The 27,136-nt window shown below is 40.4% G+C and overlaps 1 protein-coding gene across 4 annotated transcripts in view; it reads left to right on the forward strand.

Annotated features, from left to right (window-relative positions):
* The first annotated feature begins 211 nt into the window (after positions 1 to 211).
* rgl2 (ral guanine nucleotide dissociation stimulator-like 2) overlaps positions 212 to 27,136 on the forward strand; it is a 92,944-nt gene continuing 66,019 nt past the window's right edge. For 3 of the 4 annotated variants that reach the window (XM_060900422.1, XM_060900424.1, XM_060900425.1), the window contains exons 1-2: positions 213 to 420; positions 1,245 to 1,414. In XM_060900422.1, the coding sequence (XP_060756405.1) occupies positions 1,256 to 1,414 (159 nt within the window). In that variant the 5' untranslated portion in view covers positions 213 to 420; positions 1,245 to 1,255. Of the gene's footprint in view, positions 421 to 1,244; positions 1,415 to 27,136 lie in introns of all 4 variants that reach the window. The other variant, XM_060900423.1, reaches the window with a different exon arrangement.

A 27,136-nucleotide genomic window follows, 5' to 3' on the forward strand; every position in this document is an offset into this window, starting at 1 on the left:
GTTCATGATACGGTCAATATATCGAACTGTAACACAAAATTAAACCCGATGCTGGAAATGAATCGTTCTGGGAATCGATTCAAATGTTTCGATTCGCTGCAAAGTATCGATTCGCTCTGAAAGTTGAGTGAAGGCGCGCGCGCGGCCCGGCTGCTCATTCGCCGGCCGGTTGCCAGGCGTGCAGCAAGACCGGAAGTGCGCCGTCACCATAGTAGCAGCCTGAGGGCGTGTGTGTGTGTGTGTGTGTGTGTGTGTGTGTGTCCTGTTCAACACGACCTTCCCTTCTGTGCTGCAGTCAGACGATAACACAGTGACAGGCGATCAGGAGGTGGGAGAGAGATAATGGAGGCTCAGAGTCACTGACTTCAGAGTCACTACTGACTCAGACACCGGATGGACGCAGTGCTCCGACACTAGCAGGTATTTCTTTCTATTTATTCTATTCTATTTTATTGGCATTTCTGCTTTCTTGGTTAGATTACAGGCATCAGACTGTCAGAGTGAGCAGGCTGACTTGACTCTTGACTCTTGACTCTGATTTGCAGGTATTTATTCATGCTTTGATGTATTTTGAGGACATTATAATGCAGGACGTGTCCCTGTCTGGATTTAGTTTTCTCCTTCCTTCTATAAAGCCACTGGTGTGCCATAAAGCCTAACAGTTTACAGTTTATATGAACTTCCCGTGTGAATGATGTCAGCAGGAACCTCTGTGAGCTTGCAAAGAGGACATTAGATTCATTTGGGGTGTGACCTACAGTAACAGAGGAATACAGACTTCTGCCAAGTCATGCATGAATATTTTTGTCTTTTGCAAAACTGCAAACACGCGAATAACAGATGTGTGCAAAATGTGCTTTCAGGACTTACAGGTCACTGTGTAGTATTTCAGTATTCACTGACTCACTCTGTGTGAGTCATATAAATATATAAATATGCAAGCAAACGAGAACTATGGTTATAAAGCCTGGATCTTACAATTTTGTCATTTGGCCAAAGTGAGAGCTCAGTCTCTGTATCGTTCTTATCTTCCCAAATGACCCCTATCAGCACCGTAATCAAAATACCAGAGAAGGAAACTGGCAAAGGCAAGGAGGGATCGGAATTCAAATTGTGAGCTCGCTCCCCGCGGTAGGGAAATGTAAATCGTGTAAACAAATGATCCCTCGGGCCCTGTTGGCTTATCACGCATGGTCTAGGCTCTCCTAGTTCTCCCAACCAACATGTGTGTTTCTGTGACACAGCCCTTAGCACCATGCTCCACCGGCATATGAGGACAGCCGGGGTGGAGCTGCCAGAGGTGGGGTCAAAAGATGTCCCTCTAATCGGCTACCGTCCCCTCCCGCCGGACGCCGGCGGTCCTCCTGGTCAGTGGGCGAAGGAGACGGATGCCAGAGAATGCACCTCCTCTCAGGTGAGACTGAAATGTTTGTAAGGGCTGTCCATCATCCAAGCTGTTCCTTCTTATCATCATCATCATCATCATCATTACAAGTAATAAAGCTGAGCATTTGTAACAGTGACAGATACTGGTTCTCTGTTAAATTAAAACATTTCATATGAATTCTCAATTAAAGCGTCAGTTTGTAACTTTTAGTGTCCCTCTTGTGCTGCTTTCAAAGCGAATTCAAAACATTTAGAAACCGATCACACCCCATCTATTAGTTTCTGTATCATAGAACATCAGCAGAACTGAGTGATTGTGCACAGACTGGGGGCGGAGCTAATTTCAGGGTCAGAACAATGCAAAACAAATACCTAAAATTAAAACAAGAACTAGCCTGATTATGTTCTCATGTCATCATCTCTAGCCGCTTTATCCTGTTCTGCAGGGTCGCAGGCAAGCTGGAGCCTATCCCAGCTGACTACGGGCGAAAGGCGGGGTACACCCTGGACAAGTCGCCAGGCCATCACAGGGCTGACACATAGACACAGACAACCATTCACACTCACATTCACACCTACGCTCAATTTAGAGTCACCAGTTAACCTAACCTGCATGTCTTTGGACTGTGGGGGACTCGAACGGGGACTCGAACCCGGACCTTCTTGCTGTGAGGCGACAGCGCTAACCACTACACCACCGTGCAGCCCAGCCTGATTACGTGTATGGCAATATTGTGATTTCTAACGCCAAGGTTATGCTACACTGTTGTCTTTGTAAATTTTTCACAGATTGTTGAAAAAACGTTAAGACTTTTATAACAACTGGAAAAGCACGAATGCGTGAAGATCACACACAACCCAACTTGTGACTTGTCGAAAGGAAGCTCACGTGAAAAAGTGCATGTAACAACACACACAAAAGTAATCAGGTTTTTGTGAAATACAGATTAACTTTTCCCGCCCAGTTTTACCGCCGTTGCTGTTACCTGCTTGCTAGGGTTTTTTTTCATGTGTTTATTGCACTATAAGTTTGTTTCTGTCTGTTCACGAATTTGTTCAGGCTTTAGTCACTTACTCACGCACACAACTGAGCGAAGGTTTACAACCTGATCCAGCTTAAAATTAGAGATTAAACTTCTCAAAAACAACACAGTATCAGGGCTATAGCACAGCTAAATCTCACAGTATCACCCCATTTTAAGTAATTTTTGAAATTACACAGTTATTACAGGCCTAGAAACACTTTTCACAATTACAAACGGCACCTTTAATTTGTTGCAACAGAATCTCTGCTGCAGTTGCTGGGTTTCAGAAGGCCTCAGGGACCCCCTGCACTTTCAAAAGGAACACAGTAATGCAGGCCACTTTCCAAGAAATATCGAGAGCCGTATCCAACGCAGTCCAGCCCGTGTTAGCTTCCATGCGTGAAGAACATGACAGGAAGTTCAGATTGTGAGCATATGGCTGCTCAAACTGAGCTTTTCTCCCCATATGTTGTTTGTTGCCCCCTCTTCCCCCCCGTCTCAAACAACATGGCTGTACGGCTCTTATCAGCCTCAAGCAAGCGAGCTAAGTCCTTCTGCTCATAACCCAGCTGCTGGAGTCTCAGGCTCGCTGTGGAAGGATGTGATGACCCAAAAAGACAAGCTATTTCATGGTCTAAGCTAATACGTGGTGATAAGATTCATCATATTATCATTTGTATTCTTAGATTTTCACCACGATTACTGAAGAACACATTTAGAACAAAGATTAATCCATAACTTTAAAATATTCTTTGTTATGTTTGTAGGTACAACCCCAGTAGATCCTTTTTTCTATGCGGTTTAATTTTTATTTTCAAAATAAAAAAAAAAGCCACACCTGGAAATAATTTTAAAATACACTACCGTTCAAAAGTTTGGGGTCACTTTGAAATGTGCTTATTTTTGAAAGAAAAGCACTGTTCTTTTCAATGAAGATCACTTTAAACTAATCAGAAATCCACTCTATACATTGCTAATGTGGTAAATGACTATTCTAGCTGCAAATGTCTGGTTTTTGGTGCAATATCGCCATAGGTGTATAGAGGCCCATTTCCAGCAACTCTCACTCCAGTGTTCTAATGGTACAATGTGTTTGCTCATTGCCTCAGAAGGCTAATGGATGATTAGAAAACCCTTGTACAATCATGTTAGCACAGCTGAAAACAGTTGAGCTCTTTAGAGAAGCTATAAAACTGACCTTCCTTTAAGCAGATTGAGGCTACATCCACACGACAACGGCAACGAGATTTTAAAAAAAAATATCGCGTCCACATGGGATCAGTAAAATATCAGGTCCATATGGCAACGCAACGCTTGCTGAAAACGATGCAATACACATGCCACATCTCTAGGTGCGCTGTAAGACGTTCCCATCGGAGACACCAGAATAATAGAAGAAGTAAGGACGCATGCGCATAAACTATTATGCGCGAGACTTCATATTAGCCACAGTCAGAAAAATCTGTTCGTAAAATTACGTTATAATGACCAAATACAATGAAAAGTATTTTTCCAGTCTCACCTGTGAAAGGTAATCCCATGTGATCTCGTTTGGACGGCAAACCCGTTGGTACAGTTAAACGCAGCACATGAATGAGGCATCTTTATTCTCTGCTTTGCCCCATCCAATATGGCGGCGAGGATGACATATGATTCTACGCGGAAGGCGGCGTCTTTAATGGTCCGGAATAAATTGAATGCTACACGTTGATGGATTAATTTGTTCTTCTACGCCCTTTTTGAGGAATGTATTGTAGGACTTAAACCAACATCTGAAGAGGTGAGATTGCTCCTTTTTTTTCCCCTATTTTTGCTGGCGGGATTGACTCTGCCCTAAGGGCTATTCTCTCACTCTCTCTCTCTCACTTTGCACCATTACACAATAAATATTCACAGTGAAAATATTTTGTAAGCGCGTTTCATGAACCAAGTTATAGGATTTGTTGACAACTCGCATCGAGTTCGTTACACTTCTACCCGGCGTGAAGCACATGTGGTTGTGACGTCATCGTAAACAAATCCGTTCTCCTCATCCAGACGACTTCGCAATGGCGCCATTGCCAGATCTTTCCACTCTGGAACCCGTTCTCAAAAGATTTCGTTTTGGGGCACCCAAAACGCCGGTGCCGTGTGGATGCCAGGCCGAAACGATAAACAATTTTATCAGATTCACCTGAATCCGTTGCCGTGTGGACAGGGCCTGAGTTTCTGGAGCATCACATTTGTGGGGTCGATTAAATGCTCAAAATGGCCAGAAAAATGTCTTGACTATATTTTCTATTCATTTTACAACTTATGGTGGTAAATAAAAGTGTGACTTTTCATGGAAAACACAAAATTGTCTGGGTGACCCCAAACTTTTGAACGGTAGTGTATTGTTTGTACTTTTTTTTGGATATTAATGTTATAAAATTCAAAGTCAATTTAAACATTGTAGAATACAGTTTTAATACTCTAATTAGATTTTTTTTTTTAAGGAAATTTGTAATTTTGCATTTTTTTGAGAAAAAGAGGCAGGGCGCTATTTTTTCATGAGATAAGTATGAAGAAACGAGAAGGCAAGTGTTATTGCATCATAAAATATAATCATGTCCTAATATGCAAATGCATGCAAATGCTAATTTTTTTTTTTTACATTTCTGAAATTAAGCTTTTTAAAACGTGGGATTAGGCGATATATTTACCACAAGGTGATATATTTACCGTAAGAAAGCTTTCCACTTTAAACTTTAACGATCCAACAATAGTTTTACAGACAACCTTAGTTAAAGGGCCATTATATGACCATAAAAGACTATTGGTGTGATCAAATAGAAATGGAAAAACACTTACTGTGTGTTCTCTGTTGCTAGGCAACTGAAAAGTATAAACACTGAGCATAAAAAGATGTTAGCTAGCTGAGACATAGCCATTGGGACTTCTATTTAAGTCTTTTATAACAAAAATAAAGACTTAGTCATGATGAAAACTATACAAACTTGTCATAAACGTCAACATTTACCTCAGATATGTTGGTTAATTACTAAGAAAATGTTCCTCATGGCTGTAATTACACCTACTGTATATACTGTACACATTAGCATTGCGCGCGAACCAAATTTCCACAGGTTTCCGCTATATTGAGAAACACTGTGAGTTTTGAAGTGATAAATGTTACAATAGCGGACTGTACACACACATTCTGTCATGTCTGTCATGAATTTTTGGGAGCCAGTTTGATTTTAGGATTGTAGAACCATTTTGTGGTGCAAAGAGCTGTTTGTTTTTGATCTTTTAAAAAGTTCAAGTCGAAAAGGTTCTGTGTGGAAGAATTAGCCATGCAAAAAATCCTATTTGTAAGAGTGTACATATTTACATTATATATTTAACCCCTTAAAGTGTATGTAATGCCTTATTGTAATGCTTTAAAATGAATATATATCATTAGTAACGACCAAAATGAATTAATAAAGCGGGGGGGAATAATATTAATTATTTGTTATTTTATTATCAAGCACAAAGCTATCGATAAATCGCGGCTTCTGGATCCCGGAAGAAGGTAGCCTTGCCTCAGGGCTAATCTCGCATGACGTCACGCGTGGAACCCCGGTTATCTGGGTCATTTCGGTTCACCTGACTCCGTGCTTGTTTATTCACTAAAATTGGAAATTGTTATTGGAATCTTACATAAATGACGATGTGAAAGTGCTGCGTTGTGTTTGGATGTTCAAATCTATATATAGCAGAACATCAGTTCACAAATTTCCGCAAAATGACACTAATCTAAAGTGACAATGGGTGAAGTTTGTGTAAACGAAGCGGGCAGATTTCGTGTCGCCTACTAATAATATAAAAAATCTGATTCATCAAGTATTCATCACCACCGACCACATGGGAATTATTGGAGCAAAAACGAAACCCACTGATTTAATAAATGACATTTGATCTGACATTTGGACAGTTCATCAATTCCCTTATTATCACACACACACAGTGCACCAGACGCAGGATTATGAGCAACATTTACACGCTCGTGACAGCCGATCTTATCATATCTGATGCACTTTAACAGGAAGAAAAATGCGTGAGCACAATCATCCATCCATCCATGCATTATCTGTAGCCGCTTTATCCTGTTCTACAGGGTCGCAGGCAAGCTGGAGCCTATCCCAGCTGACTACGGGTGAAAGGTGGGGTACACCCTGGACAAGTCACCAGGTCATCACAGGGCTGACACATAGACACAGACAACCATTCACACTCACATTCACACCTACGGTCAATTTAGAGTCACCAGTTAACCTAACCTGCATGTCTTTGGACTGTGGGGGAAACCGGAGCACCCGGAGGAAACCCACGCGGACACGGGGAGAACATGCAAACTCCACACAGAAAGGCCCTCGCCGGCCACGGGGCTCGAACCCGGATCTTCTTGCTGTGAGGCGACAGCGCTAACAAGTACACTATCGTGCCGCCCCAGCGCTGTAATCATCATCATTAATTATGAACTGAAAGGTGTTAAATGCTCTCAGATTGCAATATTGCAAGACTCGATTTGTTTTTAGTTTTGTTCAGGAAAACATGATGAAAGGTAACCACCACGTTCTGCACATCTATCTATCTATCTATCTATCTATCTATCTATCTATCTATCTATCTATCTATCTTGCGCACACTACAGAGGAAGACTGTGGTAGACTGAGTGAACTGGCATCTGTTTCTTGTCTTGGGGGCTTGAAAAGATAACCATTTACTCCGGAATATCCTTGATAATCCTCCACCCCTTCATCCGACATATAAGAATCCCAATCACTATCAGAATTCTCTCCAAAACGTGATCCCATATCGAGACTGGTCTAACCGCTCCTACGCACGGGAATGAAATCGATACCTGGATTGTTGCACGTGTGATGTCACACACCTCTTCTGGATCTTCTGGTTAAGTCTCGGCAGATTCTGTGAAAATCAGCCGATCTTATTGATTTTCCATCAGTTTATGGCCTTTTGGATCAGCTATGGTTCGAGAACATATGATCAATCAACATAATGATTGTTGCTTTGTACAAGGAAAAAAGTGTGGTTTAGAGGCATTAAATTCACTTTAAACACTCTTCATTCTGGGAACTAGACTACGTTCAGACTGCACCCTGAAACGACCCATATCCGATTTTTTTGCCCATATGCGACCTGTATCCGATTTGTTATTGACAATCTGAACGACACAGATCCGATTTTTTCACATGCGACCCAGGCCGCTTGGATATGTGGTCCTAATTCCGATGCATATCCAATATTTTCACATGCGACTGCAGTCTGACCGGACAGGTCGCATTCATGCGACCTACACGTCATCAACAAGAGACAAACGTCACTATTCTGCGTTGGCTAATCCCGCCTCTTTGATGGAATACAACAACATTTGTACAGTTTTCAGAATTTAAATAGACTTTTATAGAATTGATCAAGCTAATGGTGGATTTGGTAGGGACCTGGATGTTGATCTGTTAGCCTGATTAAATAAAACAGTTTCTATAACTGATTTATAACTTAAACCATCCTGTATTACAAGATTATAAAATTGTTCTGGAAATTTCCAGTAATTTGACACCTTCGGTCTCATTAGTCTGCTGCCCACATTAATCAGATTATTGTGCGAGTTCCGCCACCGCCACAAAAACCACATCGCCAGGTCTCGCCTCATCTCCATCGCAAACTGCACTGGTGTTTCTGCACCTTGAGCCAGCGCTGAGAGAAGTTGCAGAATTCAGCTGGCTATAAACAATCTAAATAAATATTTATAAAAATGTAGAAAAAGTTTATTAATATGACGAAATAAATATGTGCAAATTATTAAGCCTGAATTAAGGGTTTGGTAATACAGCGGCCGCATCCCAAATGACTGCCTACTGAAGCTCGAGTACACTATATAGAGTTTAAAAATCCATTACTTCCTAGTAACATGTCGTGCACTTATAAAGAAATTAGAGAGACATTTAGGAGTCAACCCTCGTTACCAGGCTACACGTTTTCATTTCAGTTCAGAAACAAAAACACACACGAGACCTCACACTTTAACACTAACCAGATAATTAAACAAACAAACAAACAAAAAAAGAAATTAAACTTGAAGAGTGCGCTTTTTTTTTGTTTATGTATTACGTAGATGTGCTTATTACGTGTCAATTTGCGCATGCGGGACACTTTTGGGTCGTTTTCCGTTCATATTGGAGATCGCATACAAGTCTTATATAATTGGTAACGTGAAAGAGTTAAAGAGTTAGTCAATACATTTTAAAACAGGATACAGTGGTTTTCCTTTTATCACTTCCCGTAATCAGAAAAAGTGATTTTTCTCGAAGCAATGGAATTGGATATACAGCGTTTTGGAACCAAACTCTTCAAGTGTATTTGTACTGTATGACTATAGTTGCTGTACACTGTAAAAAAAGAATAGTTGAGAATACTTGAAATTTCAAGGCAACAGTCTGCATTAAGAATTTTATGTTTTGCCAACGATGTGCCCATGATAATCCAAACTATGATAAAACTGTTATCTTTATTAAGAATTCTTAATTAAGTCAATTTTCAATTCCTCATTCTGCCAACAAAGATTTCTCTTTTTGCTGAACAGTGGCATTCACAGTAGTACAAAAAGGCAATTGAGGTTATCAGACTTTTTTGGGGGGCTTTTTTCACCTTTATTTGGATAGGACAGTGTAGAGACAGGAAATGAGCAGGAGAGAGGGACGGGGAGGGATCGGGAAATGACCTCGGGTCAGAATCGAACCCGGGTCTCCGGATTTATGGTATGGCGCCTTATCCACCTGAGCCACGACGCCATACCCACGATGTGGGTTTTAAAAACTTTATTTCAATATTGAAGTTTTGTAATTGTGTAGAACAATGAAAAAAGGCATGTATAGTTTAATGATAAATTATGATAACCTCGGGGGCATCGTGGCTCAGGTGGATAAGGCGCCATACCATAAATCCGGAGACCTGGGTTCGGTTCCGACCCAAGGTAATTTCCCGATCCGTCTCTCTCTCCCCCGCTCATTTCCTGTCTCTACGCTGTCCTATCCAAATAGAGGTGAAAAAAGCCCCAAAAAAATCTAAAAAAAAAAAAATTGCGATAACCTCAATTGCCTTTTTGCACTACTGTGAATGCCACTGTTCAGCAAAAAGAGAAATCTGTGTTGCAGAATGAGGAATTGAAAATTGACTTAATTAAGAATTCTTAATAAAGATAACAGTTTTATCATAGTTTGGATTATCATGGGCACATCGTTGGCAAAACATAAAATTCTTAATGCAGACGGTTGCCTTGAAATTTCAAGTATTCTCAACTATTTTTTTTTTACAGTGTATGAATAATTCATGGTAATTAGTGAATAATAAGCTTTTAGATGACTAACTAGGTAATGAAATGAAAGTTAAACAGTCTGAAGTTGCTTTAAATTTAACTACACATCACAAAAAGAGCATTTCCCAGTTCCAGTTTGCAATGTACGTAGAGTGTCTGATTTGTTATGTCTCTGTGCTCAAAGCTCATCTCACACTTTGAGTCTGCAGCCTAAAAAAAGAAGTCACACTAACTCAGCGCAGAGAGATCGCCACGGCTGTTTCCCTTCTGTCGGGTCACATGACTCGGTGCCTGCCTCATGGGTCTAAAGCAATAGGGTCTGGTGTGTAATACAGTGGCTCTTTTGTAAGCAGTGTACTCAGATGACAGAGGGACTTGAACAGTCAACATGCTGAAACTGGATCCTGCACCATGGCTCAGCCTTTAATAAAACCGCCAGGGCGAACGTGCAAGTTAGAAGTAAACCTCAGGTCGTTTTTATGTACGTCTAGAGCCTCGGTTTGGCTAAAAACAGGCTGATGATGACCCAGATCGGCTTGCAGTGTGTCACCATGAGCATGTGCAATTCTGGTAAAACTGAAATGATGTCAGAGGGAAGTGCATTGCAGGAACTTTATGACAAACTGACGGCCTTTGGAAACGTCCTTCAGGGTTCATTATCCCAGACACATCTGGGTTCAAGGGATGGAGGGATACATACTGTATACAACCCCGATTCCAAAAAAGTTGGGACAAAGTACAAATTGTAAATAAAAACGGAATGCAATAATTTACAAATCTCAAAAACTGATATTGTATTCACAATAGAACATAGACAACATATCAAATGTCGAAAGTGAGACATTTTGAAATTTCATGCCAAATATTGGCTCATTTGAAATTTCATGACAGCAACACATCTCAAAAAAGTTGGGACAGGGGCAATAAGAGGCTGGAAAAGTTAAAGGTACAAAAAAGGAACAGCTGGAGGACCAAATTGCAACTCATTAGGTCAATTGGCAATAGGTCATTAACATGACTGGGTATAAAAAGAGCATCTTGGAGTGGCAGCGGCTCTCAGAAGTAAAGATGGGAAGAGGATCACCAATCCCCCTAATTCTGCACCGACAAATAGTGGAGCAATATCAGAAAGGAGTTCGACAGTGTAAAATTGCAAAGAGTTTGAACATATCATCATCTACAGTGCATAATATCATCAAAAGATTCAGAGAATCTGGAAGAATCTCTGTGCGTAAGGGTCAAGGCCGGAAAACCATACTGGGTGCCCGTGATCTTCGGGCCCTTAGACGGCACTGCATCACATACAGGCATGCTTCTGTATTGGAAATCACAAAATGGGCTCAGGAATATTTCCAGAGAACATTATCTGTGAACACAATTCACCGTGCCATCCGCCGTTGCCAGCTAAAACTCTATAGTTCGAAGAAGAAGCCGTATCTAAACATGATCCAGAAGCGCAGACGTCTTCTCTGGGCCAAGGCTCATTTAAAATGGACTGTGGCAAAGTGGAAAACTGTTCTGTGGTCAGACGAATCAAAATTTGAAGTTCTTTATGGAAATCAGGGACGCCGTGTCATTCGGACTAAAGAGGAGAAGGACGACCCGAGTTGTTATCAGCGCTCAGTTCAGAAGCCTGCATCTCTGATGGTATGGGGTTGCATTAGTGCGTGTGGCATGGGCAGCTTACACATCTGGAAAGACACCATCAATGCTGAAAGGTATATCCAGGTTCTAGAGCAACATATGCTCCCATCCAGACGACGTCTCTTTCAGGGAAGACCTTGCATTTTCCAACATGACAATGCCAAACCACACACTGCATCAATTACAGCATCATGGCTGCGTAGAAGAAGGGTCCGGGTACTGAACTGGCCAGCCTGCAGTCCAGATCTTTCACCCATAGAAAACATTTGGCGCATCATAAAACGGAAGATACGACAAAAAAGACCTAAGACAGTTGAGCAACTAGAATCCTACATTAGACAAGAATGGGTTAACATTCCTATCCCTAAACTTGAGCAACTTGTCTCCTCAGTCCCCAGACGTTTACAGACTGTTGTAAAGAGAAAAGGGGATGTCTCACAGTGGTAAACATGGCCTTGTCCCAACTTTTTTGAGATGTGTTGTTGTCATGAAATTTAAAATCACCTAATTTTTCTCTTTAAATGATACATTTTCTCAGTTTAAACATTTGATATGTCATCTATGTTCTATTCTGAATAAAATATGGAATTTTGAAACTTCCACATCATTGCATTCCGTTTTTATTTACAATTTGTACTTTGTCCCAACTTTTTTGGAACCGGGGTTGTACATACAGTACTCATGTTTTTGTTCAAGCTGGTAAAAAGGCTGAGTTAATTTAACTCCAAGGTTTTAAAAATAGTATTTGTTGCTTTTTAATTGCTCAGAAACATGAAAAAAAAAATCACACGTGAACAGTGAGCCAGCCCTGTGATTTAACTATATTATTTAGTATAAAGTATCGAATATTTAATTTTATCCTTGATCTTGTTATTATTTAAGATTTAAGGTTACTGATAATAATTTTCATCAAATCACAGTCATAACAGCTTTAATTCAAAACAAATGGATGAGTTTATTTTTCTGAACCAGCAAGATGCCTCAAATTGTGCTCTAGTTTTGTAAACATGCCAAAATTAATGTTAATTATTATATATATTTTTTAATACAACCACACATCTCGACAGAAATAACACTACTTAGCGAGGTATCCAGCATAATATTGTCATAGCCTAATTGTTTCAAAGCATAAATAAATAAATAATAAAACTATCTACTAATATTATAAACTTACATTAAGGTTGTATTAACTTAAAATCTTTGACACAAGTTTGGTTTTCTTCGCTCAGGCTTGTAGTACTCGAGTCCGACTCGGGCCCTAATTTTAAGGACTCGTGACTCGACTTGGACTTGAGCACTGATGACTCAGACTTGGACTTGGACTCGTGCATTAACTGCATTCGGACTCGTAAATTGGAGACGAGGACTCTGATTTTTTCTTTATTTTTTGTAATATGCGGTAATAATTTGGCATAAGATTTCGTGTAAGAGTGTCACACCTGCGCGCCTTGGCGTGTGTGTCAGATAGACTCTCGGGGGCGCTCCGGACAGCGCACGCACCAAGTGGACTCTCGTGCACGCACCGTAAATGACTCGCACCTGCACAGGATTAAGGCGCAATCAGCGCGCTGATATAAAAACTGTGAAAACATACTTACTTTGCGAAGTATTGAGTTGCGTTGCTGACACATTATCAAGCCTTATTTCCTTGTTTGGGTTCCTGATTTCCTGTTTCTTGTCTTTAATCCTGCCGAGTCTACGATAGCCTGTTTGTGTCTCGCTCGACCTATCGCCTGTTTCACCGTTTTACGATTTTTCCTGCCGTTCTGGATTGTTTACCGTCTTCACTTGTATAAATAAACACACCTTCTTCACTTCCATCCGTCTCCGACAGAATACTTCACACTCCCTGATAAAGAGAAGCGCATTCACCTGTTCATACGCCATGTTCAGGAACAAACTAATGTTAATGGCGCTGAAACAGACACCGTCACATGGTGCGGTTGGAGTCTTGTTCTCGGACTCGACTCGGATCAATAGTGGTCTTGACTCAAAATTTTTTTAATGACTCGGACTTGAACACTGGGGACTCGAGACTGGACTCAGACTCGAGGTTTAGTGACTCGACTACAACACTGACAACTGTTTATTTCCTTTTTAAGGATATTAAAGAGCTCTTGTCGTGTAAGATTTACTTACATGATGATATACACTACCATTCAAAAGTTTGGGGTCACCCAGACAATTTTGCGTTTTCCATGAAAAGTCACACTTTTATTTCCCACCATAAGCTGTAAAATGAATAGAAAATATAGTCAAGACATTTTTCTGGCCATTTTGAGCATTTAATCGACCCCACAAATGTGATTCTCCAGAAACTCAATCTGCTCAAAGGAAGGTCAGTTTTATAGCTTCTCTAAAGAGCTCAACTGTTTTCAGCTGTGCTAACATGATTGTACACTGTAAAAAAAGAATAGTTGAGAATACTTGAAATTTCAAGGCAACCGTCTGCATTAAGAATTTTATGTTTTGCCAATGATGTGCCCATGATAATCCAAACTATGATAACACTGTTATCTTTATTAAGAATTCTTAATTAAGTCAATTTTCAATTCCTCATTCTGCCAACATAGATTTCTCTTTTTGCTGAACAGTGGCATTCACAGTAGTACAAAAAGGCAATTGAGGTTATCACAATTTATCAGTAAACTATACATGCCTTTTTTCATTGTTCTACACAATTACAAAACTTCAGTAATGTACAATAAACTTCACACTTTTTTAAAAACTTTATTTCAATAAGCACTTTTGAACAAAATCAAGTATTTGTATAATTACAGCGCATGCCCCCCGAGTTCAATCTATTTTCCGTCTTTTTAAGCATGAATAGGCTACATGGGGTTTCATTTCTTTAATCAAAACATGGCCCTTCAGTACTTGAACTTGGTTTCACAGGCCAAGCTACGGTACAGTGCAATAATAAGTGCACTTGTAATTGGGGCGTCTTGTCATTCTAATCTAGCTGCTCTGAAACACAAGCTACATCCATGTCAAAGCATTCATGTTTAAGGGGGGGACATGGCCCTTCTAACTGTTAAAGTGCCATTCCACCATTGGATGTATTCTCATCTCATCTCATTATCTCTAGCTGCTTTATCCTGTTCTACAGGGTCGCAGGCGAGCTGGAGCCTATCCCAGCTGACTATGGGCGAAAGGCGGGGTACACCCTGGACAAGTCGCCAGGTCATCACAGGGCTGACACATAGACACAGACAACCATTCACACTCACATTCACACCTACGCTCAATTTAGAGTCACCAGTTAACCTAACCTGCATGTCTTTGGACTGTGGGGGAAACCGGAGCACCCGGAGGAAACCCACGCGGACACGGGGAGAACGTGCAAACTCCACACAGAAAGGCCCTCGCCAGCCACGGGGCTCGAACCCGGACCTTCTTGCTGTGAGGCGACAGCGCTAACCACTACACCACCATGCCGCCCCTGGATGTATTCTTTGGCATAAAATACAATATATTTTGACAACATATATAAATGGTATCACTAGATAGAGAAATCTTTTAGCTTCAAAATGATATATCAAACATAATTTTTTGACAACGACAAGTATATTAATTTTGCGACCAAAGTCACCTACCCTTTTAATTTCCGCGCGTGATGTCATCGGCAGGTTCCCCTTCTTGTGTACCACGTGACGTGTGACGTGGCACATATTATCAGCAATGGCGGATAGAACGCGATAAAAATAATACCAATAAAACTAGCTAATACCAATAAATCTAGCTAACTGAAAGATTAACTCAAAATTTTTCGCAATTTTTTTGGCCCCCATATACGAGGAGAAATGACTCTCTCACTTTGGGGGTCTCCTGGTCTAAAAATAGACCGACACGTGGTACACAAGAAGGGGAACCTGCCGATGACATCACGTTTCACTACCGCGCGGAAATTAAAAGGGTAGGTGACTTTGGTCGCAAAATTAATATACTTGTCGTTGTCCAAAAATTATGTTCGATATATCATTTTGAAGCTAAAAGATTTCTCTGTCTAGTCATGTTGTCATAAAGTATATTGTATTTTATGTCAAAGAATACATCCAATGGTGGAATGGCACTTTAAGATGCAGATTGACTTAGAACATGACCCTGCACAGCCTAAATACACATTGGCTGGTTCAGAACATGGGCCTGCACAACCTAAATGCCATAAGGTTCAACATGTCAACATGAACTTCAACCGGAGAGAGAACCGCATTGCCCAGCCCTTGCGTTTGGGAGAGGAAACCCCATGTCTTGGTCATTAAGAGCATGCGCTGAATAAACACCTGTGGCAATTATGTATTTTCAATTCAGATTATTCACTATTGTATATTTACACATCACTGAGGTGCGCCCTATCAGTTTGATGTGGAGTTTTCTGGTCGTTAATAATTATTCATATTTTCTTGTCCATTCAATTGTGAATATGGAATTACTTGAACAAAGCGTAATTCTATTTTTTACAGTGTACCAGGGTTTTCTAATCATCCATTAGCCTTCTGAGGCAATGAGCAAACACATTGTACCATTAGAACACTGGAGTGAGAGTTGCTGGAAATGGGCCTCTATACACCTATGGAGATATTGCACCAAAAACCAGACATTTGCAGCTAGAATAGTCATTTACCACATTAGCAATGTATAGAGTGGATTTCTGATTAGTTTAAAGTGATCTTCGTTGAAAAGAACAGTGCTTTTCTTTCAAAAATAAGCACATTTCAAAGTGACCCCAAACTTTTGAACGGTAGTGTATATTTAGATGTTGACGTAGAGTTTTTTCAGGCTAATGGCACCATGGTGCATCTCATCTTCTCAGACTGAGACCACTCGATTTTCCTAATGCAAATCCGGGATTAAATATTAAAGAACGTGATCGCAAAACCTGGATCAGGACTGTTACTCGGATTCACCGAGCGAGGGAATGAATAAGAACAACTAGGGAAAAGTTCAGTGTGAGAACAGAGGAAAGCAAGTTTAAGAAACAGGAAGTGAGACAAAGAGAATGGATTCATGGAGAGAGGATCTGTAAATAGCCATCTGTGATGTTGTTTAAAACACGATCACTGCTGCTAAAGTAGTGTACATGACGGTGATGTGTGTGTGTGTGTGTGTGTGTGTGTGAGAGAGAGAGAGAGCGAGAGAGGCACCATGACACAACAACATGTCCTGTTTCCTGTATTTGTCCACACTTTATTATGCACTTCCTGTAGACTCAGAGAGACACACAAGGCTGTTTTTGCACTGTGGGACTTTTATTCAAGGTGAAACCCCACCATCAAAGATAATAACGTCAATTTCATTAGATTAATTATAACTACTGTATAATTAATATGTAACGCAATCAGACCTACATTCTGTACGGCACTAAACTCTTGGTTTTAGATGTAGTTATTCATCTGAAAGTATCAATCAATACAAAATTATTGTTTCTTTTAACTGTAAACACATCCATAAACAAGATTATTGGGATTTCATGCAACTACAAGTGGTCTGTTGAGACAAGTGATTCGTTCAAGAAAAAAAAAAAAAAAGTTTAATGATTGAATCACGGCTCAAAAATCTTTGCCTTATTAATAATTCGAAGCTGTGATTAGAAGTATTTGTAGCCCCGCCCCAATTCATGATGGTGGACTTTCATCTGTCCAAACGCTTATTATTCTACGACAGTTGTTACGATGAATTATTAAGATGAAAAATTAAAAAATCTGTCTACTGATTGAATTTCGGTTAAACGATTCATTTTGATTCACTAACTGATTCGTCTATTACATGGTTTGCCCAATTGTGCAGCCCAATCAAATCAAGTCTATCGCAGATTCACAGACAGGTGCGGAGAGAGAAAAGTTTGAAAATGCTTTTTTTTTTTAACTGTCTGAATAAAAAGATTTATGAACATGTGTGTAAAATGGATGGAACCATCCAATGGAGGGAAAGTCCAAGGTCCCCCTTTTGCAGCCAGATTTGGGTATTTTGAATTTAGTTTATAAGAACCTGCAAGAACATTTACTTGAACTGTTATACTTTGAATTTATACAATTTTAATAAGAATTTATGCCTTTAATTTGTGTATTAATATGATCCAATGTATACTTGGACTGATATTGCACCTTACTTTAGGGCAATTCCATGTAAATGTCAACCTCACCATGCAAAAATAAAGCAACATGTAATGCATCAAAACCACTCCCAGAGATATCACCTAGGCCTGTATTTTACAGATATGAATAAGTTGAACCAGTTTGTAACCAACCTAATATGTCACTGTCAGTCTTTCTTTCTTATAATGTAAAACCCAAGCTAAAATCAACTTTGATCATGTACAATTCTATATTATTGCCACAAGCCACAGAAATGTATGCTAAAATCCACAAAACAGCAAAACAATAGCCATCCTAAATATTATTTAAGAACTTTGATAGTTTTAGCTGATATTTAGAGAGTTTTTCAAAGGGTTATGGTGGTTAAATTGCTGATTTTCTAAACATATGCCATGTCTATTTCAGACGCGTCACATCCATAACGGAATTTCGTCACATCCATAACGCTGACTTTTCCTTCCGAAACTCTGCATGAAATACAAAATATTTTAAACAAAGATTTTTTAATATTCACCTTGGACCCCTCTATCAAATGGATATCTCCATTTCGACATTAGGTTTACGATTTCACAGAGTTTGATAAAAATGTACAGTCACCCAAGAAAAGTGATACTTTTTCTGTCACATCCATAACGCATCTTTTATTGGCGTTTTCTGGCATGCCCTAGATGTACTATGGGAATTGTTCTTGTTCTATCACTTCTCCAGTATGGTACAGCCTTAAAATATGCAACACCTGTTTAAATACTGGGAGACAATAAAACATGCACTGGGTCATTTGTTGCCATTTTGAGTTCAAGTGTCACGTCCATAACGCTGGAATTGCCCTTTACCTGCTGATGCCTACCTGCATGTGTGTAGCCACTCCTCCTTGACGTGTCACTTGGGCGTGACTGTGCAGTCCTCAGTAGACTCATTGGAATTGTTTGCTGGAGGTTACAGTAGATGGAGGAGAGGCGATAGTTTTTCAACCTCATTCTCATTTTGCATCCATTGTTTAGTACAGCTTTATTTCCTATCCTTTGTTCTTTATTTCTGGAAAGTCAACCGGAGTCTGAAGTTTAATAAATTACATTTTTGTTATTTAAACTTTGAATCTCAGTGAGTGCTTCATCAGGAATGCATGTCGGGAGACTCCCCGCTAACCTCACGTGGCTTGAAGGGAAAACTTTGAACTGGAATAGCCATTATACCCTCACTGTTCCGGTGAACATACAATAGGTGACAAAAGTACGGAGAAACACCAGCAGAGCCATTAAAGCTGATCAGCATCAGGATTGGAAACAGGAATGAAAAATCATTATCAAGTAAAAATATTGTTCCTTAAAATGTACTGTGAGAAGAGTAAAAACACCCATCTTAAAGCTGTACTGCCTTTCAGATTTTTCAAGTGTAGGTCATAAAAAGAATTTTCCCCCGACACACAATTATTTTTGTTTAGTGACCGAAAGCTACTGAATTCGAATCACAGACTTCCAATTTTATTAGGTTTTTTTTAAACAGAACAATTAATGAATTTATCGCCATGTGGCCCTAAATTCTCCGCCATTTTTTCCTGCTTCACCATGATACTACATCATGCATCCCGTGGTGGGCTTTCCCCGTTCACGCAAGGCATTGTGGGATACAAATTTGAAACAGGAGAGAAAAATGGAGGATGTGTGTGTGCAAATGAAATGTGAAAGAGCGACTACAGTAACGGAAAGAAAACGAGGAAAAAAAGTTATGTTTTATACAAAGGAAAGGAAACACAGGACCAAACTAATAAATATTGGCGCTCAGCGAGCACCTCGGTGTGATCAGCTGTTCGTTTAGCGACAGAATGATGGAACTGTCAGTGCACGCTCAAAGGGAAACCTGTAGATGGCAGTAACGCAACACTGTGGATGCCAGCTGCTGTAAAACCCAAAAGAAGAAGAAGAAGAAGGTAAACCTGCGCATGCGCACACGGACTTCCTCTGTCTGCTTGACTGCGCCAAGCGAGCGATTTCATGCACATTATTTGCTTTAATCCCCTCAAATTAAATAACTTCCCAGCCACAGAATGGCCTGATATTTTGTGAGATATTACAGAAATAAACATATATCACAATCACCACATTTCAGACGGAACTAAATTTCACCGATTTTATGAAATCGAAAGGCCGTCTCGCTTTAAAAACTACTGAGGTAAAAGAGTCAAAGTCCGTCCCATGTCAGGACCTGGTCTTCCCGGACAGTCTCTTGTCCCAGTACTAACAAGGTCCTTCAGGCACATCGGGTGGAGCTGATCTCTGTTTCTATAGAGATCTTGCAGTCACGTGACCGGAAAGTACACAGCCGCCATCTTGTCGGTAAAAAACACCGCTGAATACTGCTGCACTCGTGTACAGAATGGATCAATTTCAACCGACGGACTACACGGCTCATTTTTCTAATGAACAGATAACTAGATATATGTCTAAAATAAACGTTCTACAGATTAGTGACCCTTATGGCTTACCGGACGGAGTTTTCACGACCGGATTTTGAACTGCCAGCGGAATACCCGGACGTGTATAATTACCTCATTAACTTTCCCTCGCTGTTCAGTGGTGAAGCACTGCGTGCTTATAAATCTCTGGACAGTTATCTTTACAGAAATTCAGGATTTGTCAGCGACTCAGATGTGGCATCTTGTAAACAAGAATCCTCATTGGACGGGTAAGTCACTTAAGTATGGAGTATAGCAGTGACCAGCCGATTATAGAATAGAATAAGGTAATTCCAGCTGTAATTCCAAATCATCCGTCTTGCTTACCATGGATCTGGCGTTGGAGAGATAGAGGCTTAGCAGTGGAGGTTTGAGTGGCTGTTTTCTGAGCTTAGTCAACAGGCCGGCTCTACAGCCTCGCTTTTGCTTCCGCTCCCGACGCCGCCTCCTTCGCTTTGCTTCCGATAACAATCCACGGAGACCCCGCTGGTCTCGCTATCTCGTCCGGAATGTTGTGCATGCGATGGAAATCGCTATAAACCGTCATTTTCTGCTGGAAACCCATGTCCAGTAAGTCCATACGGTTGTAGTGGATATTGAAGTCCGGTACAGACGAACAACACGCAAAAATACACACAAAAAACATAAAAAACGTGCACAGGTAGGGAGAGCTTGTAGCCGCAGCCGTTGTAGTAGAATTGTATATCGTAGGGTTTTCCAGAAGAAAAGGTAGAAGTAAAACTAGAAGTAGAAGTAGAAGGCGGAAATATGGCGTTTGACCGACAAGATGGCGTCTGTCACAATCTGGATCGGCTGTGACGTCACATGCAAGTGCTCCATAGGCCTCTCACCTGTTACATAGCTTGGGTTACAGTGGGGGGCGGGTCTTCTGGTACCTGTGAGACTTTGACTCCTTACTCGCATCTGCATTGCGGTGCCTAACCAGATGGTATTTTTATGATGGTCTTTGGTATGACCTGACCACAAGCAGAACTCATGATCTCCCGGTCAGCAGGTGGATATGCAAACCACTCAGCCAGCTCACGATTAGTAAAAGAGTAGCTTGTTTAAAAATACTCAGAGTCATGAGTATTTTAATTGTGAGCACTAAACCCCTTATAAAACTGGCTTACTTAGAGTAATTAGCATGAAACTGAAACTTTCTTCAAATTCGAGGTTGAATTGTGAAAAGCTCTTACAGGTTCAGCCTTGGAGATTCTGATGTTGTCGCGTTAATGCTGTTTAAATCTTCCTCCACTTCTCCACCCAGAACCTCCATGATTATTCGCGGTTAACAGCAGTTCTACTGTCGGCACTCGGTATGATTTGTTATTGTTTGACTTGGGAGAATAAACTGTCCGAAGTGTAAAGAAGACCAAAACAACGAACATACTCATAAACTCAGGACAGGAAAGCAGCGAGCACAGTTGGAAGGGAAGAAAGCGGAGTTACAGCACTGAAATATGCACTCAGGTAAGAAAAAAAAACATTTAAATAATATTGGCTGGTGTTGAGTGGTATATGAGATACAGTATATTCCATTCAGCTAGCATGATATTGAACGAGTCGAAGATGAAAAAAAACACAAAAAATCCAGACAATATTATTATTATTATTATTATTATAATTATACATACACATTCCTTTCAGGTGTTCAACGCGTCTTTGTCTTTCAAGATTCTCTCAAAATGTTCCATATTTAACAAAGCAAACCTGGCGGCCATGTTTGTTTACAAATTGTCGCAGCTGCTCACGAGAGCAGAAGTTTTACATCTCTTACGTGGATCTTTTCCAGTTTTTTGATGTCCGTTGGCATGTTTTTCTCTTGTAAATATGCGTGAAGAATATCTAATGAAGTTTTGGTAGCCTTTCGGCTATTCAATGCGTCTTTCTCTTTCCTGGCGAACACTGAAATGGTTCCATGCACGCACAGCAGAAAACTCTCTCATTGAATAGTCGCATCAGCTCCAACATGTGACGTCATGCTGTCTTGACAACCATGCAATATCGTAAACCATATTCAATGCTCGTTCTCCATTGGGCAGAGTGATGTAATACACGTAGGATAAGCGATATGCTAACAATATTGCATGCTATCAAACCAAATGAATGGAACCTGCTTGAAGGGAATAGAACACATGTTTTTATTCCATCGAAAAAGTGTCCTGTATGTATAATAATACCTATTAGTATACAAGTCTGCTATCACAGTGTACCCTAATAATGCACAACTCTTAAGTTACAGTAGAGTATTTGTAATTTGTCATTTCATATACCTGATCAGCACTCGGCAATACCAGAGGAAGATCCTCATCTCATCTCATTATCTGTAGCCGCTTTATCCTTCTACAGGGTCGCAGGCGAGCTGGAGCCTATCCCAGCTGACTACGGGCGAAAGGCGGGGTACACCCTGGACAAGTCGCCAGGTCATCACAGGGCTGACACATAGACACAGACAACCATTCACACTCACATTCACACCTACGCTCAATTTAGAGTCACCAGTTAACCTAACCTGCATGTCTTTGGACTGTGGGGGAAACCGGAGCACCCGGAGGAAACCCACGCGGACACGGGGAGAACATGCAAACTCCGCACAGAAAGGCCCTCGCCGGCCACAGGGCTCGAACCCAGGACCTTCTTGCTGTGAGGCGACAGCACTAACCACTACACCACCGTGCCGCCCAGGAAGATCCTATATAATAATAATAATAATAATATAAGTGCCTCAAATATCACTAGACACAATAACCACCAAGCCTGAACACGAGCTCAGAGCAGGTGCAGATGTTTAACCACAATTCGAAGGCGAGACCTCAGAGTGAAGCGTAAACCTCCGAATGGGTCTCTCGGGCCGATTATACTTCTCCTTACCCTCGTGTATCTCACCGTGACAGCTTTCATTGAACATAAGCAGGTTTAAGAGGTTTGAGGTGTTAATCCAGTATCGTTCGTACACAGCAAAATCCCCGGTGCTGAATAAACTGAATTCACTCTTTAGATGGTTTAATCTAATGGACCTCAGTGAACTAATAGAAAGGAAAGCGCTTAAGTGTTAAATCCATGCTGGATAGTGTGCTTTTAATAAATCATCTTCATCAAGTCTGTGTGGTTAGTTATTTAAAAAAAAAACAACAACCCTGTTGTTGTTCCCACACTTTTTACAAATCATAAACTACAGCTGAGCATTTCTGTAAAAGACAGAAGAAAAGCTAACGAGCTGATGCTATCTTCTGTCACAGTGTACACTCGGGTATTATTTTTAGTAATTTATTAACACATTTGAAGGAAATGTTGCTATTTCTGTCCCGTTTGTCCCTTTTTCATGATCACTGTTCCACTTGAAACTAAGCTTTATAACCCTTGGCTATGTGCTAGCTAGCTATATTGTTAGCGTCAGTCATTTGCTAATTTCACTTGAAAAACGTTGTAAAAAATTTTTTGGAGCTTAAAGTGCATATTCTGGACCAATTTCGTGTTTTTTTACATGAAAGTACGTCCCTTTACACACTCATCCAGAAGGGTAATTTTGCACAAGGCCGTCTGTCTACAGCAGAAGAAAATAAAATAACAAAACACGTCTGGAAAAATCCCAACGGAGTCTGGAGCCAGATTCGTGACGTCACCTGCGGAAGCGCCAGCAGGCTGCGAGAGCTTTGCATGGTTTCAGTGCACAGCCTGTGTAGACCAAGCGCTCCCATTTCTCTCTCATTGTCCGGTCTTTTGGAAAACGATGAGTACTAATCCCATCAAGATTGGTGTTGCTACACCCTCCTACGATACATCTGTTAACCATTTTAATAATTACGCGATAACGTTGAAGAAATTTGCAGAAAACCACCAGGCCGTTTTCTCATAAACAAACCAGCACTGACGTAGGATTCAGAAGGAGGTGTCCCGCACGCGACGTCACGAAAATCAATGTTTGCCGGGAAATCCGAAATGCCAAGTTTTTTCAGAGGCGGACCAATTCGCCTCAAATGGCTCGATTTCAACTGAATTTTTCTGGTATTGCGCAAGGTAAAAAAATTGCAGAGAATGCAAAATGTTACAGATACAGGTAGTCATCGACTTACGACCTATGCAACTTACGACCGATCGATTTTACGACCGTCTGGTTATGACTGGCAAGTGTTTCCCAGCTGAGCTAGCTGAGCGTACGACAGTTTCCGCCCCAGCTCCTGGCCCTGCCTAGCATCCAGCCTCTCTCCGCGTACGACAGTTTCCGCCCCAGCTCCTGGTTTATGAAACGAGCAAATCCTCCCGCCAGCCCGAGCGCTGCAACAGCTGATGATGATGTAGACGACCCACAGCCAAGCACCAGTGATGCCAGCGGTCACTAAGTTTTGTATTTTGCTATGTTTTACATTTGTATTTTGGTACGTTTCAAGCTAAAATGTTTTCTATTTTTCACACCTGTATTTCGTATTTTTTGTTTTGCACATATTAAACGAATTGTACTGTACGCAGTGTCGTATGCAGTGTTTGATTTAAACCAAATAATGAGCCGAGGTAATGAAATAAGAAAATGTTGATAAAATAAGACTTTAAGATGATTACAATATCATTACACATCACAATATACTTGCGTTCATTTAACACAGGCCGACTTACGACCAGATCGGTTTACGACCGGTCAGTCGTAACCAAACGCAGTCGTAAGTCGACGACTACCTGTATTTGACCAAAGTTTAATATAAAATAGGAGAATTACATTGATCTTGCTCCTGAATTTACCCGTGATATGCACTTTAAAATCCTAAAATGTAGCAGCTTACCAGCACATTTGAGGGAAATGTTGATATTTCTGACATTTTCACTGACACTGGACCACTTGTTTATTTTAAAGACTGAAAACCAAGGGCTAAGCGCTAGCTAGTTGTATTGTTAGCTTTACTTGAAGGAAAAAAAAAACGTAAAAGAGATTTCAAAATCTTAAAAAAATCATAGATTGCAAACAGATTTGAGGAAAATGTTGGTATTTCTGACGCATTTGTCTCATTTTCCTGGTCACTGTGCCATTTATTTGTATAAAAGACACAAAGTTTGGTGTACAAGGCTATTTGCTGTCTAATTATTAGCTATCATTGTGTGTAACCATCAAGTAGTCCTTGACAATAGTTCTTTGTGAAACATTCGCTCCATAAATTTGAATCTAAGCTATTAATGAATGTATTGTCTCATTTCCATGGTTACTGCACCTTTACATTGATCATGGATATAAAAGATTTAACAGCAGCTCTTAATGGCTACACGCTCATGCTAGCTAGCCAGATCATTAGCCTCAAGTATTATTCATGTTCGATGTACTCTACACTAAACTCTACACCTCAATACTTTCCTGTCAGAAGGGCTTTGAAGTAGAACCCTTTTTGAAAGTTAAAACCTTTCACTTTCGCAAGAACCCATGAACTTTCTTTTTCTTTCAAAAAGTCGTATTGTTTTGCATTCTGATGACTTTGAAACGCCGTAAATGATCATCACAACTAATTTTAGCTACAGCACCCTCCACAATTATTGGCTCCTCTGGTTACGATGTGTTAAAAGCCTTAAAATAAATTCAGTTTTTATTGCAGAAGCATAATCTCACACTGAAAATTGTAGAAAAACGTAACCCTTAAAGTGAATTAAAAAAAAAATCCCTGACTAAGAAATAATTATTTTTCATAAAATCACCTGTTATTGGCACCCATAACAATTCCTCGAAAATAAATGTAATTGAAGCATTTCTGTCATTTCTACTGTAGTTTATAAAGTTGATCAGAGTATCTAGGAACCTTTAATTAGTAATTCATCACATCCTGTTTCCCTGGGGTATAAATATGATGTGACACAGAGGCCTATTTCTCTTATCCGCTCTTCAACATGGGAAAGACAAGAGAACACACCATTCAAGTAAGGCAGATGTGTGTCGACCTTCATAAGTCAGGCGATGGCTACAAGAAAACAGCCGCTCGCCTACACCGGCCCGTATCTACAGTCGGAGGAATCATCAAGAAGTTTAAAACAACTGGAACAGCGGCAAACAAGCCTGGACGAGGATGCAAGTTTATCTTGCCACCACGCACAGTGAGGAGGATGGGAAGAGAAGTAAAAAGCTCTCCAAAGCTCACTGTTAGAGAATTGCATCAAAGAGTAGCATCTTGGGGTCACAAAGTCTCCATAACAACCATCAGGCGCTATCTACATGCCAACAAGCTGTTTGGGAGGCATGCACGGAAAAAGCCTTTTCTCACTTACAAGGATAAACGTAAACATCTGGAGTTCGCTAAGCGGTACTGGGACTTCAACTGGGACTGTGTGCTTTGGTCAGATGAGACCAAGATAGAGCTTTTTGGCAACAAACACTCTAATACATCACAAAAGATGAGTACGCGGAAACGCACCTCATGCCCACTGTGAAGTATGGGGGAGGATCGGTGATGCTGCGGGCCTGTTTCTCTTCCAAAGGCCCCGGAAACCTTGTTGTTTTTCAGCAAGATAATGACCCTAAACATGTGGCCAAATCTACACAAAAATGGTTCACCAGACACAAAATCCAGCTCCTCCCATGGCCATCTCAGTCCCCAGACCTCAACCCAATTGAAAACCTGTGGGGTGAGCTGAAGAGGAGAGTGCACAGGAGAGGACCCAGGACTCTGGATGATTTAGAGAGATTGTGCAAAGAGGTATGGTCGAATATCCCTCTCTCTGTATTCTCCCATCTTGTGAAATGTTATAGGAGAATATTAAGTGCTGTCTTGTTGGCAAAAGGGAGTTGTACAAAGTATTAACATCGGGGGTGCTAATAATTGTGGCACACATGAGTTCATGTAAAATAATTATTTCTTAATGTGGGATTTTTTTCCCACTGAATAAATGCACTTGAATTAAAGGTTGGATTTGTCTCTTTCTTTGCATTGTTGTCCGATATTATTTAAAAAAAAAATGAATTTATTAGAAGCCTAAGAACATATCTTAACGAGGGGTGCCAATAATTGTGGAGGGTGCTGTATTTTATTGACAAAATATTTGTCGAAAATAGTGTTACTAAACAGATATTTTACATTCTAACAATTTTTTAATTTAATATTAAAACAGACAGCTTTTGGGTCATTCTGATTGAGTGTTTTAAACACCTTAAAAAAACATTTTATTGAAATAGTGATGTACAAATCTGTCACGTAATGTTTTCTACTACAGGGAAGTCTTC

Source organism: Neoarius graeffei, chromosome 19, assembly GCF_027579695.1.
Source record: "Neoarius graeffei isolate fNeoGra1 chromosome 19, fNeoGra1.pri, whole genome shotgun sequence".
Lineage (NCBI taxonomy): Eukaryota > Metazoa > Chordata > Actinopteri > Siluriformes > Ariidae > Neoarius > Neoarius graeffei.